Genomic DNA, 20,023 nt, shown 5'->3' with positions numbered 1-20,023 from the left:
GGAACCGGTGCGGGCACAGAATCACGTATATACCCTAACTGGAAGGAGAACATGCCAGCAGTGTCAACACTAGCCTTTTCCACCACCCATAATGTACTACTATGTAAAATAATTTAAAGATTTTTGAATGTATATTTGGAGCACTTATCTGCTAAAAACAACATGAACGACTCACGAACGTCAGTGATTCACGTGTACCGCACACTTCCACGTTTGCGCCGTTGTAGTCTTATTCTTTTATAAAACACTATTTGACCGATACTTTCTTTTTTTGTCATCCGAACCTGTTTCTGCCGCTTGAACTCAGCTACAGTGCTATTTGGTTACCATTCCAACGGTTGAAGAAAGCAAAACCCCAGAAAGCCATTGCTAGACGCACAATAAAACCTCTTGACATATCTACAGGCACAGTGCCTGTAGATAAGTATTTCATATGCCTTCTCCCACATCGTCACCCATCACGATCTTCTTTCTTCTCTCCTTCCCCTTCCCCAGTTCAGAGTAGCAGGCCAGATTTGAATTATTCCGGCCAACCTTCCTGCCTTTTCCTTTCAAAAAATCCATCTATCTATCTTGACATAGATCTTTAATTTATTACACCAATATTCGGTCCAGTGGAGACACACGCTTGCCTTTCTGCACAGCAGAGATTTTCAATAGAGCCCGAATCAGCGATTTATAAACATATTTCAGAACTTTCTAAAATGAGTGAAGTTGATAGTGACAAGTATCCAACCAACACCTACGAAATCACGTAAGATCATGTCGAAGAAAGCATGTGCTCTATAAATGGTTTCCGCTTAATGTTATGTGTCTTTAGTATAGTGGCGGAATGAATGGAGCCAGACAGCTTATATTGATATTCTAGAAAGTACTACATCTAAGGTATGAACATTCGCTTACCTGTGAATAGCAGGGAGGCACTGAGGACCACTGCTTGTTTGATCATGGCCGCCTCTCCGAGAAACATTTACGTTCTGAAACAATCGAACACGCAACCTCACTTTTGTCTCTTTCCGATGACTGAGTCTGTGACATGCACTAAAGGATTCGCTTCATGTTCGCCGGCTGCAGGCAATTAAGCTTGCCTTTTCCGGTTATGTCGCGTAGTTGTGTCCCTGAAAGAGCAATAACAGAACACCTTGGTTACGCCCAATTGTTTTGTGTTCTTATTATTCCAGTTTTTACGGTTCCGCGGTTACGCTCTGCTGGGCGAAAAACAACCGAGAACGCCACTTGATCATGCAAAAAAGAAAAAGGAAGGAGCGAATGGTCTTCGGAACACGCCCACGCTGGAATGACCACAAATCCTAGCGGTGGCATTTTCTTTTTTTTTTTTTTTCAGGGTGCTTTTATTTTAACCACCCGGGTTGGAAAGACATACAGTAATTCAGGTTAACGGTTTCTGAAACGCAAAATATTGTGTGTAACTTATGAACTAATGTTGTATGTAGTTCTCTAGCTGTGAATTTCTTTATGCCGAAACAAAAATGTCTCCCAGAACTGCGTTATTCCGGCTGCCTTCTCTAATGTTTCTTTCTCTGACCGATTCTGGCTGTCCACGATGTCTTAATTGGTCGGCTTTCAACCGTGCCGAAGTCAGCTTGGAATGGACGTCCGTGCTGTCAATTGATGACTTTGCGGTTAGCACTTTGTGATTTTTCTTTAACTTTGTTCGATCTTTGCGTCCTCTGCAGTCAAGCCGTTAGAGCACAGAGGGCTGTTTCAACCGCGGACTTTTTGTTGACTGTTACTTTGGTGGCGTTCTTTTTTTCTTTAGTAGACGCAGTTTACTCCTCAGGAAAGGTTTATCTAATACGGTTCGTTATAGTATATTTCCCCTGTCTTTCCAATCTGCTATTAGAAAATAGCTGTTCAGTGTTAAAGACAGCGATCTGATGTCTTCAAATGAAATTACACAAGGCGATTTTAATGCGATTACTTTTGACAACTATGAGTGTTTTTAACAGGACTAAACCTATACGCAATCAGCATGGCACACGGTCGAAGTGAATAATTCTTCAGTTCGTTTGCTCCTGTGCAATTTTCATTCTCCCAAATTAAATTTTTACTGATTTATTCTGTGATATTTTTACAGGACTTAATAATGTAGGAGATGAGATAAGGTGAGGCGAGGTATGACCAGAAAAATCGAGTGCGGCTGCCTCCTCTTGCCGAGTTCTGGCAACCGTCGCCTTCCAATAAAAAAAAATGTGCAGTAAATTACGGTGCGCTTTCACCTTTCACGTCCTGCTTGGAAAGAAAGGTCGAGTTTGATGGATGGTTGTCGGCCCCTGGTGTTAGAGCGGCTGTTATGGCACCCACCACACAACAATACGTACAAGCACTCTTTCGGATTCGCCCTAGCGGCACCACAGCAGCCATTGCAAAACTGAGCCAGACCATAACATTAACAGAATCGTCAATAGTACTGTCATGCGCGATCCTGGTTCCGGAGCTTAAAAACTGCGTTCCAACAGATAACTAAACTATGGATTGCGCAGAGTAAGTGTAGAAACAAGAAGAAGGTTTCTACTAAGAAGATATCTCCTCCTGCATCGAACGACTTGAGGCATTTTCTCGCTGCTAATCTCGCGGAGAGAGAAAACTGCCGCAAGAATGGCGTGCCTCGGCTTGTGGTGAATGGCTCCGGTCGTTAGGTACCACTTATCGGAAAACGTAGATAGATCATTGACCTCGGACAGCAGCTAACTTACCTCCCCTGGCCGCGGTCGGCATGAACTAAAGGATAACATGGTACGCATGTCTTGTGCCATTGTCGGGAACATGTCCAAAACCGCGACAAAGAAGGGCACTGCGTACACGTGCATTAATTGCTGGTGGCTGTGTAATGTATTCCGTTGTTAAGAATACTTCCAACTACCAACAATCCAATACTAACCTTTGTAAAGTCACGGACTAATGTGAACCTGAGGCAATAATAATCAGCTTTTAAAGGAAAGCATCGATGACTTTGACAGCAAAAAAATGTTCTTTAGATTACGTTTACAAAGTTGGTAATCAACCCACATATTCAGTCACATCCATTAAATACCTGGCCCGGCTACTCTACGTGATCAACTACCTATGCCAAACCATTATACTGCCAATCTTAAGCGTGATACTGGTATTAATGCCGTATGCATAGAAGGATTCAGGAATTTTACAATTTACACAAAAATTAAGGGTCCTCTTCTAACGTAGAACTCGGAGCTTATCGCACTATGATTCGACCCGTCGCAGAGTACGCCTGCATCGTTCTGGATTCATATCATGCCATAAATATTGAACAACTGGAGCGCATTCAACGGCATGCTGCCAGGTTCATTTGCACCCAGTCAATATTGTCAGATTATCACAAGCTTTCATCCGTAACTAATGGCTGATACGATGCAGCCAATGTTGGAGCCACTGCAGGTGCGTAGACAGAGTGACTGGTTAAAATGTTTGTACTTGATGCACCACAATAAAGTAGACTTGCCATTTTCATTATACTTGCTGTCAACGCCATAACGGCCACCAAGATTGAACCATGCAAACGAGATTGCGGCCATATTATGGCAGGACGAAACTATTCCAAATTTTGTTTGCTCTCTTACGGAATAGAAGAATGGAACAGCTTACCTGATTGTGCTTATATTATAGCTCCTAGCTTTGCGTTCTTTGTGAACTTATGTAAGCCCCTCCTGGCAGCCCTGCTACCTTTTTTTTTTTTTATTGTGAACTTTATTGCGATGACAAGAAATATGCGCGAACACTGTTTGGACCGATAGCTATAAAAGCTAGTGGCCGGTCCAATACAAAACTTTATTTGTAGTTCAGCCGCAGAGCACCGAAGGCTGAAAAAGTCAATCATAATGTGCACACTAGGACACGTTTACAAGATACGCACCACAAACACAAAAAGAATATAGGAGACGCTAAGAATAAAAAGAATGCATAATACTATAGAATACAGAAATACGAAAACAATACACAGAATGCATTGAGAAAGAATGTGTCAATAAGTCACAAGACAAGAGTATCAGAAAAAATTTGATTCGACTTGAAATAAAGTTTCCAAGTAATTTTAAAATTTCTGGCTACTTTTACCTCGATCGGAAATTCGTTCTATATTTTTAGTATATTTAGTATTTTGAAATAAATAAATAATTAAAAGTGCACCCTTCCTTTACACAGGCAGCAGGACAGTGCCTTAATGGTTCTTTATGCGCAATCGCTCGCCTATCGTCTTCGAAGAGTGATTCCGCATTGATTTTTTTTTTGTTTTTATGTCAAAGCGCCTGCCAACATACGCGCTTTGAAAACAATGTCCGCGGCTCATTTTCACGACCTGGATCGACGCGCATTGGCCACAGTATATCAGGTAATTATAATATCTGCTTTCAAGAGCACCGAAAAAAAAAAACGTTTCCAGCCAGCTTTTTTGTCAGCCGAAGAACCGAAGAGTGCAAAAATGAGAAGCTCCACTGACGAAAAGCTCTCACTTTGCACGCGGCGAATCTTCTTGGCCCTAGCTGTGTGATAACAGTCGCGTCTAGTCAGCAGCTTTCGGCCCCTGTGCCGATGTCGTTCGGGACAGTGCAATGAAAATAATGTATAAAGACGCGTTTTGTTAGTCTAATCTCGTGGACACTGAGCCTTGACAACCCGGACCTGAATCGCAACAGTACTCTAGAGTACAAGTGCTCGTCCACCTCTAAGAGGCCGCTTTCTTAGTAGAATGCCATCGACTTGATTTCAGCTTCTGCTGAACAGGTCTTCAAATTCCAAGAAATACATTCGAAATGCACCAACAATGCATCCGAGTATCACGTTATTTATGCAGTCGTAAAGTGCGGGTGTCAGAATGGTACTTTTACCTAACTGAATTATATATGTGTAGTTAAGTTTTACTGCTGAATCGCAAGGCAATCGAAGAACCAATTCAGACACGAGTCATGGTTTCATGACCAGTTGCTACTTATACTTACATATGCGAATGCACATTTGCAAACGTTGGGGACCACGTTCCCAAAAGTGGAAAGATAGCTGCCAAGAGACGCAACAGTGATCTCCACAAGACTATATGCATCAGGCGTTGAGTGAAACTTTGTGACAACTCTGTGAACGCGGTTTAAACGGAAACCGCGCTCCACTAGCCAACGTTTCGAAAAGAGTACTGACACTGATAAACGAAGACAAAGTTTCATTTTTCTGCTCGTGATACGGATCATCAGATCACGTTGTAAAGGGTTCCATATGAAGCATAGAGTTCGGAATTCTGCGGCAAGTTAGGATTTGTTTAACTTATATTAGTCATGCCACGTTGTAAAAGCTTAGAGGCCGTGTGCGAGCGTTATGCATGCCGTGTCTTTAATGGACCGTGTCGTGACGCTGAACCATCCAAGCCATGCAATGTGATCGGTCCAGTGTGCAGTGCAGCTTCGCTGCATCCCTGCTTTTGTTCCCCTGTGTTCACATCAGTCCACTGTAAATAAAATCCTACCCTTTCCGTCACTATAACTCTTCCTTCAGAAGTGTTTTACTAAAGTGTATTGTAGTACTGTTGCGCACTTTAAATAGATGCAGTAATCAGAAACCGCACCCGTTTAAAGGACCCGACAGTACCTCTAGCTATGCAACCCTTTTTTTTCCGGATTTCTAGAGGGCGTGAGTTTTAAACACAAAGAGTGTTCGATTTTGTTTTCAAGGCATCCAGAACTTTAAAGCGAAAATTTTTGCTTCTTTTTATTCAGAGCGCTTCATCGCAGGATAAATATAAATTTTATCTATTTGTTTACGTACCCCAAATGCCTTCAGTTGGCATTACATAAATATGGAAGAAGCCGACTGAAATCTGAAATTTTCAAACTAACGATCTGTCAGACATACTTCCCGGCAGTCAACATCAAGTGTTATTAAAAAACAAAAAATATCCAAGAACACTTTGCTAATAAATAAACCAACATAACAAGAAAGGCACTGTTTCGTAGTTGACAAGCTATATGCAAAAAACATAGAGAATGAATATTGTTTTTACAACGAGAAAGCATCTGTTAATATAGCACGCTTTCAAGGGCGTTAAAAAATGATGAGTGATCAGTGTTGGTAGCTACATCAGACTCATAAAAGTCTACGGATTATGCTCTGATATGCATTAACTACTACAGTAACGCTGACCACTGGGTGCGTCAGGATTGATTCATCTTAAAAATCACTGAGAAAACGTAACACAGAAAACGAGAAGAAAGTGGAAAGAGGCTGGGCAAACCGAAATTTAGTTGAAAGAGGCGAAAGTAAGCTCGCGCGGAAAAGCAGGCACACATGAACCACACAGTGAAAAGGCGGACATCAAACTACAATCAACGTTGCTCTAAAAAGTGTTTAAAAAAGCGAATCAATTCTGCTGAAGATTGACGGGCAGCTTTGCTGTACGCGTGCCATTTTCTTTATAAATATAGCACGCCTCAACTATTCTTCTTCAGGTTTGTTTAACACATCAACACATCCTTCAAAACCTGACGGAAGGCTGCATGAAAGACTAAGGCTCCATCTTCTGATTTAATTTCGCTAGGCAGACCCTGCGAAACCTGATTACAAGTTGCATTTCTTCTAAGTATTTAAAGTGCTAACGGAGGCGCTCATTATAGCAACTGCCTGTCTGGGCTTTGTATGAATAACTATCGTTCTTATTACACAAATTAACAAGCTTTTCTCAATAAAAATGCAGTCTTAATATGTCAGAAAAGTTCATAAAATGAAATACAGGAGTCGACTCTACATGTTGTTTTCAGCTAAAACAAGCCCTTGAAACACCCCCTATAGAGCTTATTCACGTGACGTCATTGCAGCCTTCTTGGCAACCATGCAACGCATAAGGCAGCATGAGAGAGGGAGAAAGAAAGGGAGAGAGAGGGCCTACGGCGAATCAGTTACGGCGTCGGTGAAATCCTACCTCTGGTTGGACGGCGTTCCTAACGGCGTGTCAAGTATCCAACAAATGAGCAACGCGCAGCAAGGAGGACGCTGGTAGACGCTTTTTAGTTTCAAACCGCCCATTGTTATGGCGTCTCCGCAATACAGAGTTGCCACAACCGCCGCCTGCTAAACCTGGTGGTGAATAGGGTCTATGGGAGTGTTATTTGAGAGCTTCTTTTCGCCTTCCTCCAACCCCAAAGGTAAAATTTGAAGCATTAAAACCTTTTATAACCATGATGTTTAAGCGCTCTACTTTCTTCTACGTGCGGTAATTCGAGAGACGGGAGGTAATACCGTTTTGCTTAACCTTACTTCGAGGAACGCAAAATATAATTTGCTGTCGTGGTGAGCTTCGCGTTTGCCCGCAGCAGGAACTGACACTTGCTTACTCCATCACGTGCAAGAGCTAAGGTGGGGCACAACAACTGCCTCTCAACCTGCGCGTCGTATTTTTTTTTTTCTACACGGCGCGGAATGCGATTTTCACCCTTTCACTGTTACAGGTATGTCCGTGCGCATTTTTATGCGAGTCCTCTTAAGTCATCAAGGAATTTTAGTTGTTAGTCCAACCTCTGTACTGTTTGCTTCTCCTTCACTGATTTGCGTCTTTTCAACTAGTGTTTGCGATGTATGTACTCGTCTGATCGCGAAAGAATAATCAGCAATGTTCCAATGGGTAAGAGTGTAAAGACACAACTTCCCTTCACGATTTCCGACAAATAGAATCAGCTAGGCCGACTAGTTCATTATTTAGGTCACCATTTGTTAATTTCGTAGTCAGTGTGACACGCTATAATCGTTTTCAATTTAAGAGTGCGAAGTACGTTTTTTTTTTTTTTTTTTTTTTTTTCATGGAGATGAAGACCTACCTTTGTTAGTATTTTGAGATGGCCGTACTGCGATTAAGCGATTTATGTTTCGACGCAGCGCCAGCGAGCCACAAATCCTTCATTACTAGACTTCTCTTCGGTCTACCCGCAGCTTTATGTTCGTCACCGGATTCACAGTGACAGTTGGCACAGTTAGCTCCAAAGGTTCCTCCGTCTCCTCACACGTGCTGAAAACGTACTGGCTGATCAGTGTCGCGAGAACTGTTTTTAACTCGAGAAGAGCGAACCGTCGGCCGATGCACTCTCGAGGTCCAAGGCCGAACGGAACATAGGCAGCCATGTGTCTCCGCTCCGCTTGATCTCTGTCAGTTATGAATCGCTCCGGCAGGAACCGGTGCGGCTCCGGCCACAAGTCTGGCCTTCGATGTACGTGCCACGTCGGCAGAATAACGTGCGCACCCGTCGGCACAGTGTAACCTCCTAACTTTGTGTCCTTCGAGCAGACCCTAGCCGTGAACAAGACTATGGGAGGGTAGAGTCTCAAGCATTCGCTAATCACCATATCTAATCTTTTGAGCTTTTGAATGTCGTCGTAACTCAGCTTCCCAGAGCTTGCTGTCATCAGGGAAACTTCTTCGTATACCCTTTCCTGTTCTTCTGGGTGCCTAGCCAACTCGTAAAGTACGAACGCGAGCGTCGTGGCAGTAGTCTCGAAGCCTCCGGCCAGGAAAACGAAGCAGTTTGCCACCAAGTGTCGCTCTGTTATTCCCGGTTTATCATCGATCTGGCTAGCGGCTTCTTGTTTTGCGTCCAGCATTAACTGAAGAATATCTGCTGTGCTTCGCGGTTTCCCTTGGGTGTCTTGGGTGCGAGCACTGATGACCTTGCGAAGATTGTCCGTGATCAGAGTGAAAAGTTTTCCGTAACTGAGGAAAGGAAAAGTCCAAGCGTAGATCTTTCGGAGGAAAGGAAGCGCCACGGCAGATGCCATCATGTCTTGGTCCACATCAAGAAAGATACTCCGCAGGCGCTTTAGGATGGGGTCGTTAGAGTTCCGCTGGCAGTCAACCTGGAATCGAGTTAGCGTGTGAGTAAAGCGTAGTCCAGTCAACAACTACGAATTCCAAGATATTCCCGATGCATCCCCTGGTAACAGCCGTACATATTGTCACAGAAGCAAGTGACACTGGTTAAGTAGGTTTACTCTCAACTAAGCAAAAGCACCGGCAAGATAAGGCATGGAACCGACTGACGGGTGAGCAGCGAGAGCGAAGAAGACGAGCGCGTGCCAGTCTCCCGAGCTCGCAGCATGGCGGCGCCAGTAAGATAACATTCCTTAAATATAGTACCACATTTGCAGAGCCAAAAATCTAAAGGGCATGCAGTTGGGGCATAGAGTGAGGCTGTTGTAGCTCCAACGGAAATGCCGACGATTTTTTTTTTTTTTTGGGGGGGGGGGGGGGGCGGGGGGAATGATGCAACTTCCTTTCGTCTTAAGATGTTTCATATATTGGTGATACGCAGCACCTCAACATGGCCTAAACAATATTATTCTCGCGCTCTAAGTTTTCACGGATGTCGTACATGCTGTTCAAGAATGCTCTTATCTCTAATTATTCTATGGACAGTATGCTGTATCTGGCATTATGTATATAGAAACTTCTAGCACTTCCGTTCCCGAAATTAATACCGGCACACGGGGACAGGTGTCAATTTATAGAGCTTATGACATAGAAAAGCCAGTCACGTTACTTATCAAGAACAGTGCTAACCATATTTAAGGCACAATCTTAGGGCCATGATACTTTTATTGCATGCTCAATCTTTTGAGACTGATAACAAACCTGTTTTATGTAAACGCTAACTCTGTGCTAACATTTATCGGCGGTATTTTGAATACGACCTAAAACTTATACATTAACATTTTTTTCCTGAAGCAACTAATTGAAACGCTAGTTATTTTTCTTTACTATTTAACTCAGTAGGGAAAATAGTCCGCATGGGAAATTCAATTCCTCTACAGGGCTCAGATTGTTTCATGGGGCTAGGACATTTCGTCTAATTTAAACAATTGGTTTCCTTTAGCCGAGACGGATAGCAGACGGCCAACCAGTTGTGCGGTTTTCTGCCTCAAAAGATAGTGTTACCAACTTGCCCGCATTTAGGCTATCCACAATCTTTGTATTTCACACATGACGCACTTTATAAAAGATACTCATGCACATATGCATAAAATAACTTTATAATTCAAGCTTTGAGACGGAATAGCTCTTTTGTTTTTTTGTGACGGAGAGACAGGTGGCTGCGGTTTATGTAAACTCAGACCTTTTTCTGCTTATTCAAGTTTATTTCATTTGTAAATTGAAACCTCACCTGCCACGCGAGAGCACACTTGGTGATGACGTCCATGGAAAGTGCCTGGGAAAGCCTAGTGACATCAACGATTCCACTACCAGTAGAGATGTGTTGAGAGATGACTTCTGCCAATGTGTCACCGCAGGCGCTCATCACGTGCCACATGAGCTTCATTTTGACGCTGCTGAAGCTCGGGTTGAGCACGCTGCGCACTCTCTTCCACTCGTCACCTGCCAGAATGGGAGCAGTTATGTAGGGCTGGCGCACAGTCAGCCACATCGAATTGTCGAACACTGTACAGGGTGTTCTTTGTAGTTATTAGTATAAATATAGATAAATAAGGAAAGCCGAGGCTACATTATAGGCCAGAGTGGGTACAGATAGACTGCTTTAATTATTACGGTAATTATTAACTACGTAAATAATTTTTAAGCGATAGCTTCACTACGAGAAGTAAAGCCAAGGTCGCCGTGTGCTTCCGATGACCTTGAAACAGCTTTGAGGTCAAATTGAAACTTAAGCCACAATCAGTTTGGGTAGCTTTATTTCCACCAAAGGTAAAGCTGAAGTCAAGGTCAAAGGTCAACTGGCGTGGGAAAGAGCATAGGGCGTGAGCAGCTATGTGGCGAGACGCATAATCACTGACATCAATCTCGAGTATACATAAAGGCGCCCCGCGCGCCTTGGCCGGAGCCGCGCTATGGACTCATAGTAAGAGCAATTGAGCAGCCGCACTTGTTACTATTGTGGTTGGTTACATGTGGCAATCCAGAGGGCATTGTATTGCGAGCTGAAAGTTTGCGGAAGAGAACGGAACAGGCTAAAGCTAAAAGAGCAGCGGAAACGCCGAAACAACGTGAGAAGCGTCTTGTGAAACGCCGCCACGGGGAGGCTGGACGGCGTGAGCGACGAGCAGCACAGATGCACGCCTTAGCTATCGCTTCACAATAGGAATAACCGAAGCAAATCTGCAGCCATTTCTTTTTTTGTATGTGCAGAATTGGAGCTCTTCCTCGAAATAGTTTAGCCAAGAAAAAATTTAAAAAAAAATGTTGCAGGTTTTCACAGTTCCCACAATGATAGGTGTCTTCACACTGTAACGAAGGTGCAGCGAGCGCATGTGAAGTAGGTCGCTCAATCCAGAGGTTTGCCACACAAATCCTAACGGGCACGCGACGGTTTGTTGCCAATTGCCCTTCGACTGTGGCCGCGCGGATCGCTGTCCCGTTATTACCCTATGTGCAATGCCATTTCAGTCCCAATCCTGCTTTGAAGGAGCCGTGACGCCGCGATCTACGCCGGCAGTGTCCACTGTCGCTGTGCTACGGTGTGAAGCCATTTATCAGGCTGACATTTGTGCGCCTCTTAGCACGAGCTGCAAATATATTTAAGAAAATTTTTCCTCGGCGTTGCTGCTTCGAGGACAAGCTCCAATCCTGCAAATTACAACATAATACCTCAAATAACAGCTAAAATTTATTTTATGTATATTATAATTAGCGAAATAATTTAAATCAGTGTGCCTGTTACTTGATGCCCTTTATACAGCCTCAGACCAAAAATGCATCTGAAAGAAGTTCGCTTTTAATAAAAAATTTAGACCCTGTAAAAAAAAACCCGGCACAAATTGGTTAATTGTTATTGTGAACGTCTATTTGGGCCCTTTCAAAAAGTCAATTTTGTTCACTTGTCCGAGTTTGTCCGACTTTTACCTGCAATGACCTGAAGGACAGAAAGACGGCGCATTTACGCTACGAGTGCTGTAAATATATTACAGTAGTGATGCAATTTTGTCTGCTCGGTCTGGTGTCGGTTGGTTGGGGCATTAGCTAGTTGCCAGAATTATATAAACCTGAACACTTTTGCAAACTGTTCCGCGTATTAAGACATAGTCTAAAATTTCCACTTATATAGCTTAGCGTTAGTCCTAATGGAACAGATGTACTCTTCATGCAAATTGCTTTCCTCAAGTAGGCGGTAATGATGTTTTTAAATAGGTATATCTCAGCGAATTGTTTTACCATACAGGTTTCCCAAATAACGATTTGATAGCGCTGATAAGTTATCGGAAATCAGCTTTTTCACTCCCTTTACTTTACCTTACTGCTTTTTGTTTGTTCCCAAGAGCTTATAAGACAGTTTTAGTTTTGTATGTCAATTTCTAAGTCTCCATAAATGTATTGTTTACCTGCTTTGCTTACCTATACATAGTGCATATACTACATGACACCTAGTGCTTTGGCTGCCTTCTGAGTCCGCAGGCTTCGAATATAGCCCGAATAAAACTGCCCCTTCGGTTGCAAAAACACAGGCCTAGCCACGAACATCTTATCCAACATCTTACACAACGTATTCCAAAACCTTTACATGTGTATTTGAAGTCAGTTGAATATAAGGAATGTAAAAAAATACACAAGGAATATTGATGACATGATGGTAGCAGTAATGAATGTTTGGAAAACACTGATGTATTTAATGACTTAGTGCGATAAGCAAATAATGCCACACTCTCTATGGGAGCAGGCAGTTGTCGCTCCATAAAAGGTTCATTTCAAGCGCAACCCTAATCTGCAGACGTTCTATATTTTTACAAAGGAATAGCTTGAGGCTTCGAAAAACTGTACTTCCCTGCTGCCTACGTATAGCCCAGTGGTGTTTAGTTAGTATATGTTAGTTACCATTTGTTGTTACCCATATGAAGTTTCTGCGCAGTATGTATTTCCCATTAAAAGGAGCCGTGCCAAAAAATAAAGATAAAACAGCCTCAAAGCACTCTCTAACGCTGCCACTGGTGCCTTTATTCGCACTATTCTTAAATTCGTAGAAAACTATTTTTTATGATACATTACCATTTCCCTAAGCAAAGAAAGAATATTACAACCATGATGCTTATCAAAAAGCCCGCACTATAGCCATGATGCTAGGTTTGTTTCGTGATGTGCTTTATTGGTGAGAAGCCATGTAGACTAAAATGCTTTTTATGCAGAAAGAAAACAGCCGCAGGTAAAATAGTTTGAATAACCCATCCTTCTGAAGCTTATTTACGTCACACACTACAGACGTGCGCTGCTCGGCCTGTAATACCGAAGAGGCAGTCATTTCTTGAAACGAGAATAAGTAAGAATTCTAAGTGCACTAGACTCCAACGAGTGCGGAATGCGCAAGCGTGCTAAAGTTTGCCAGTGGCCTCCTTATATTTAGAAGCCACCGCTGAATTGTGCTTACTCACACTCAGTTGCACATCAATTTTGATCACATTTTTAACTGAAGAAGTCAAATGTTAAGGGTCAAGGGGTCATATCTAGTGGTGTGGCGCACTTAAGTTTGAAAGTCACCACTGAGTTGGCAATACTGAAATGAGATCGCATGCAGATTTTGGTAATATTCGAACGAAGTCAAATTTCGGAGTTCCAAGTGGGGTGGGAGGGGGGGGGGGGGGTAATTGTGTGTTTGGCTCACACAGGTTTGAAGGTTACCACTGATCTCACCGGGTTGAATTACGTTAGATAACATTTGGTCCAATTGTGATGACGGTCAAATTTTAGTGGATCAGAAGGCCACCCCATTTTGGGGCTCACCCACACACATTTGGAGGTCGTCATTGAATTGGCCACAATCGGCTCAGTTTGGACATCAGATTTGGTTATATAATATTTCAGGGGTCGAGAAAACCAATTGTGTGGGTACGGCAGGCACTTTCTGTATGCACTTCCTGTGCACACCTTTTGCAGACAAATTTTGTGGAGGATTATTTGTATTGTGAGCTCATTATTTCTCACAAATATTGCCGTGTTTTGTGGCTACCTTTGTTGAGACCTTAAAAGAAACTGCTTTGGGGAAAGGTACCTTTCAGTGCGAGGAGACTGCTTGTAATGGGTTCCACGTTAATTATCAAGGGCATTCGATCATGGAAAATGCGTGCCTCTTTCACGAAGCATTCCTTGATGGTGTCCAGATCGCTTATGACGACTTTTGGAAGCTCGCCTTCGTAGAAGCCGAAAACGTTTCCATACTCCCGGATCCACTCGTTCATTACCTGCATGATAACATAAAAACAAATGAATTGATTTTTTACCTCTGTGCTTTGAGAAAGACTCATAAAATCACTTTGTTATTATTTAAGAAACAAAAAAAGGCATCCACACAGACCAGGCGACGTCCGTCTTATTAGCACCGTTAAAATATTTAAAACCATGCAAATACCACGTCATTTTTTCTTAACTCCTTTTGTTTTTATGTTATTTCTTAACTCATTTTGTTTTTATGTTATGCAGTGTTCACTACCTCCCCTATGTCCTAAACGTGGTCTGCAGCCTACAGCTTATTTCAGCTCAAAATGCACATTTCCTGACGCACAACGCTGTCCTTAGGATAATGATGTACAAAGTGCCATGAAAATCTAGTTCCAGACATATACTCTCTTATGTTAGAAGCTAGATATATTAGATGTAAGAAGAAGGTAAATGAGCAATTACTTCTTTGATAAGTATAAACAAAGACACCCTACAGAGCCCTTCAAACCTATTAGGAAAGCTATCCGCAAGCCTCCTTTGCCCACCGACCTCAAATGAGCACCTTCGCATAACATTAGACAGAATTTAAATTATGGAGAACTAAAGGGAGGATGAAGTCACTCGCAGAGGTCCGTGGTGCTTAAATGGGAACGGCGTACGATCAGGACAAGGAGAGCAACGAACAGCACAGGCGCTGGCTTACATCTGGAGTTTATTCGATAGAAGTACACTGATTAAGTGGTCTCCAGGCAAGCTTTCAGCTTAGTCAACGTCGTTCAATACTGGCGCATTAAACAACCTGCCCATTCACTGTAGGAAAGGCTTTTGTGTACCAGCCTTCGACAAGAGGAAGATTTTGAAAAGATAACACGAAAGCCGCACACGGATGATAAGTGTACCTTTTTCAAAGCCGTGGCGACGCGTGCAACCTATTATAAAAAAAAAAAAAACTGCCTGTCTGAGAGAGTAATCATATATCTCCATGTGAACACCTTCTTACCCCTTTACATAAATTCTCCTTTCTTTATTTAACTGCATTCAACGGCATGCCTGTTATTCATTCTTAATCTGTATCTTTTTGTTTTCATTTTCTCATGTTACTCTCCACACAGGGATCTTTCCTTGTTGAAACGTTTATAGCCTTAAGCATTTTGTCGCTTTTACCCGGACCTTTGCAGCACCTCTAACGCTGACTCAGCTGGCAGTTTCCTCGAGACTACATGATGTGTGTGCTTTTTTCGAATAAACATTAGTGGTAAGTAGGCCGTGTATATTCTGGGACTTATTTTTTGAACATTCAGCGGATGGCGGTGTTTTTCAGCCAGTCGCATGGGGAAAACGGCAAAATGCGACGATTATCGGGCAAAAATTAACAACACCACAAAATATTATAGGAGCAAATAGGCAGGTATTTTGTTGTCTGTTGAGCAATCGCTATTTATTGCTGATTGTACAATACACAAGCATACGTATAAAGGCTGTCATCAGCCCTACCAGCGTACTCATTTCTGTTGCAATCGCGCAGTATTCAGAATGCTCGCTCAACATTAGCGCTTGACAAATAGAAACCTGAAATCTCCAAAGACGCAAGGCCTAATTGTGGCTAGTCAAAGCATACAGGGCCCAAAACAAAGGAAGGTAGACAACAGCGCTCGCAACTGTACTGACAGCATCGAGCTGCTTCATTCGGACTCGTCTCACACTACGAGTCTGTAGATGTGTTCAATCGACTGAATTTATGCAGAAGCTTTCCTAACAGATCTAGAAATTCTACCGCTACTTACACGAAGAAGTACACGAAGAATGCGAGAATGTCGTCTGGGGACGAGTTACTTTGGCTGGAAAACAACCTTGGGGAGTAGCTGAGTAACCGATATGTGCAAATGATCGATTGTTACAGCAACGGGATACGTCAGGGGGTGCGTCTCTGTGGTTGTTGAGGAAGAGCCCCGAGCATTTCCCCTCCTTGGACTACTTTTTTCTTGGCTGCTGGCCCGTTTTTGCGCACTGAAGGGAATGAAATGGGATTGATTAAGTAAAAACTTTTTTGAGGGCATGGTAATTCTTTAAGTTTGGGATGAAATGACGAGTTTATCCTCTAGAATGGGTTCAGATTAGTGTACACGTATCTAGAACCGGCGTTGTTTGGCTATTGACCAAATCCGTAATTTTTTCACAGAAGATGCTTACCGGTGTTTTTCGCTTAAGCCGTTAAGTATACGGTCTAGTTTAGTTTTTCGTTCCTCTCTTTTTCCTGTGTTTGTGCTGTTCACTTTTAAGTAGTGTTAAACCAAATATCCAGAAAAAAACCCCTCGTTATCTCCACTGGTGGATGCTTGAAATTCTTAATCAGTAAATAGTTTCAGCGCGTCCGGTCTATCACTTGGTAAACCTATGCTTAGACAGGGCGACGCAAATTTATGCCATGATATTGAAGATATCCTCCTTGAAATACCTAGCTACATAATTTTTCGGCTATTTTCCTTACATCAGCTTCTATGTTTAGCTCATGGCGATCATTTTCTGCCTTCTGTAATCGCTATTCCTGAATTCAAGGTATTTTTATTTTATTTCCCTCTTACTAAACATTCCATTTTGAAAATAGACTCCAAGTCATCGCTTGATTATGGCTAGCTCCGCTTGAGGCTATGCGCCACTTTGTTTTGAGGGAAGCAACCATAACCACGAGCTGAGATGGATTCTGTTACCGAAACTGGATGCTCCCAAACGATAAAATATACCCCTAGGAAGTACACAATTCATTCTGAACCATGCCACGTCACTATGCATCTCCTTGTTACATTGAGCCATACTTAAACACTATGCTCATAATTAAATTCTACCGCTACTTGAAATTTGCCTAGATGCGTCTTCAGCTGAATGCATTGTTTAGAAACTACTCCTGATATCGTATAGGCCATTATAGCAGACCACTGTGGCAACTGTTGTTCAATTGAAAGCATACAACACGTTCTCTTTGAACGTGAAATTCAAGCTGACGAGCGAGAAGTTAGCATGAATGGAACGGAAACTCTGGTGTGTGTCAATAAGAATAAACTTCGCATTGAATCCTTCGTTTATTCGCTTATTTGAAGGAGATTCGCTCAATTCGCAAACTTTGCTTAACCATTCTCGTTTCTATGAGGCACTGATCTTTTTAACTGTCCACTGGCAAGAAAATGCACTTCTGCATTACTTCTAAAACGTTTGCGCATTCCGCTTTGTTCTACAGCTTCAACGACTGCCTAATAACGTTTCTGCTTAATACACCGTTCCCTTTCTGGCGTTCGCTCCCAAACACATTCCCAATGCATGCAAGCGCTTTTATGGGCCTCCTTTTTCTCTCTGTCCGTCTCTCAAGTTAAGCTCATCGGTTTTTCTTTAAAGAAAGATAGACAGAGAAACTAATGATTTCACTGGCATAGCGCCCTGAACTTCTACTGGCTTTGTGATAACTTTTGAGTTCTGGAATGCATGAAAAGACTGCAGTAAAATGGATCAGCATCAAGGTAACGGTATTTTCGACAGTAACAGAGAATTAAATGATGTTTTCAGATTTGAAAGGCTGGCTCTGCCAGATAAGCATCGACTTAGGAAGAAAAGCTTTCCTCTGTTCCTAGGATATTAGATGGACGTTTAAGGTTAATAAGTTTGCTGGCGCAGGGGTTATCGGCGGCTGGTGTGGTGTACATGTTTGTGCGACTGAGAAAATCACTTGTCCTAAAAATAATTTATAATGACCGTCTACTGATAATTCCTGGGAGCAAAGGTATATTCCCTGTCACAAAACACTCAATATTAGGACGTATCCAATATAACATTGCCATTTTCTGGCCATTGGTAATAAGACATTGTTATGTTTTCCTAGAAAACAATAAGTGAGCCAGATCCAAATTTGTAAATTTTGGAGTAATCTGATTGCAATGAGCCGAAAATATGCCCAGCTGTCCGCGGCACTGATGCTCTGAAGACGATGGCAGAAAGTGTGTAGTTTTAGGCTTTTCATGGAAGCTCTTATGCGAAGAGTAAATTGTTCTGGCGTATGATATCTTTGTAAAGCAGCTTCGGTCTGTCCATGGTGAGTATGAGAACACGTGGTGGGGAAAGAAACCTAGGTCTGTGTGTTGGCAGTTAGGAACTATGGGAAGTACCAAATATAACGGTGCGTTGTAAGATGGTGCCTGTGCACAGAAAGCATGGCCAACATGAACTAGTAATCTCAGCGCCTACAACTGAAGCTAATGGTCATCTGGCATCGTGCCTGATGGTAACATTAGATTACATTCATTACTATTTTTTTTTACTCTCACATAGTACTCTTCCGCCACTGAAATTATCAAAACAAAATTCCACGCTGAGCAGTTGAACACAAAATTTGATGGTGCTTTTGTAAATTCCCAATTTCACAATGCCTAATGACCTGCTCCAAGACTCCTGGCCTACCTCGAAATCTGCATACTCAGAATCTACATCGGCGCATGCTTTCATAGGACTTCAATTTTAGCAAATTACCAAGAGCAATTCTTTAAGGCCTCAAAACATGGCAAAAGCATAACACCATATAGATATCGCTGGTGATCTTTTTGGTTTTATTTGTTCAATTCGGCATTATGCAAAATCATTGTTTAATTTTTCGAACCCTATGTCAAGAAATGACGCTAGTGATGATATTTATGCTGCTGAGGCTTTCCCAGGCTCGGAGAATACAAGGTGAAAAAAATGGCGGTAAAGATTATGAAACTTATTGGACTAATGCTCCGGTAATTGTTTTATTCAATGTTTTGTTTCATATTTGTGTAAGTTACCCTGACGCTTGTGGAAATGTACGCCTATCTCAAGTCATTTGTCGAATACATTATCATAGCATTTGAATAAATATTTAAGGCTCATATTAAATTTACGCAGAGAAAATACCGCGTTTTGAGACTCAAGGAACAAAAAAGGACTGCTTCACAAACTGGTATGATAGATTAAAGAAACACGGCACTCTAAATATCTTCCCGAGCATTAAGTTCGGCGCCAGGAGATTGTTTTGTTAAGCCCTTCATGACTCCACAACAAACGCTAGACCTCTCGCCTGCGTACCTCAGTAGCCGTTTTCATTTTTCGCCTTTCTTGATCCGACGCGGAGGTTCCATGGCTCTAGCTTTAAACACGTGTACTGCGTGATTTCAGCGCACGTTAAAGAATTCCTGGCATTAAGGTCATTATAGAGCCCTATACAACGATGTCCTTATAGCCCGTATGTCAATTTGAGACGTTAGCATCGACATGCTACATCTCCACACTAATTTCTATGCCGTCCGAACAAAAATTCATCGGAAACCAGCATAACGTGAGTCGGCGTAGCGTAGCCCATCACACCTTCTGTAGTCTATTAAAAGTATACTTGCTTATCAACTCACTTTGTTATAAGATTTTTTTTTTGCATACAGCGCAAAAGCCAAGAGTTCTTCACCTTGAGGCGGTCTTGCTTCAGCTCCTTCCAGTTCCCCAAGAAAAGACTGGGTTCTGGGCCAGGTATTCCATATCTCTTGAACAGCCTTTGCTGGTGCTTTCTTCGAAGTACCCACACAATGCACAGGGGCACCACGATACAGAGTAATGCTGTCAGCGGGCCCCACTCACCACCTTCCATGGCGAGTAACCTCTCACTCGCATGTAGCCTGCAAAATTCCAAGTGGGAATCGATCTAGCTCGTCCACACGGGCCTTCTTATCGTATTCTATATATAGCCGTAAACGGGAGTAGGAATTCATGGGTAGGAAAACAAGAATGAGTGCAAATAGGTGCGGTAGGGTTAGATTCTACAAAAACAATGTCAAAGTGCAGTTCACCCGAAAACACCTCTTTACACACCTGTAT

The 20,023-nt window shown here is 42.5% G+C and overlaps 1 protein-coding gene across 1 annotated transcript; it reads right to left on the bottom strand.

Moving 5' to 3' along the window:
• Nucleotides 1-7,785: 7,785 nt before the first annotated feature.
• On the bottom strand, nt 7,786-19,796 carry LOC146208444 (cytochrome P450 3A4-like). Its single transcript, XM_084587277.1, has 4 exons — nt 19,617-19,796; nt 13,992-14,181; nt 10,164-10,375; nt 7,786-8,859 (listed from the first exon to the last, which is right to left on the bottom strand). The coding sequence occupies exons 1-4, from the start codon at nt 19,794-19,796 to the stop codon at nt 7,915-7,917; spliced, it is 1,527 nt and encodes a 508-aa protein (XP_084443403.1). The 3' UTR covers nt 7,786-7,914.
• Between the last annotated feature and the right edge of the window lie 227 nt (nt 19,797-20,023).

Source organism: Amblyomma maculatum, chromosome 1, assembly GCF_055883805.1.
Source record: "Amblyomma maculatum isolate TAMU_Amacu chromosome 1, ASM5588380v1, whole genome shotgun sequence".
NCBI classification, from domain to species: Eukaryota; Metazoa; Arthropoda; class Arachnida; order Ixodida; family Ixodidae; genus Amblyomma; species Amblyomma maculatum.
The sequence above is the reverse complement of the archived record's forward strand: the minus strand, read 5'-3'. Positions and strand labels throughout refer to the sequence as shown.

What these genes read in the sequence shown, in the direction of transcription:
- LOC146208444 (XM_084587277.1), bottom strand. Translation starts at nt 19,796, where the DNA reads ATGGAAGGTGGTGAGTGGGGCCCGCTGACAGCATTACTCTGTATCGTG. An exon ending in TGAAGCAAGACCGCCTCAAG is followed by an intron (nt 14,182 to 19,616) that starts GTGAAGAACTCT and finishes GTTATCATGCAG; the next exon opens with GTAATGAACGAGTGGATCCG. An exon ending in CAGTCTCCTCGCACTGAAAG is followed by an intron (nt 10,376 to 13,991) that starts GTACCTTTCCCC and finishes CCATTCTGGCAG; the next exon opens with GTGACGAGTGGAAGAGAGTG.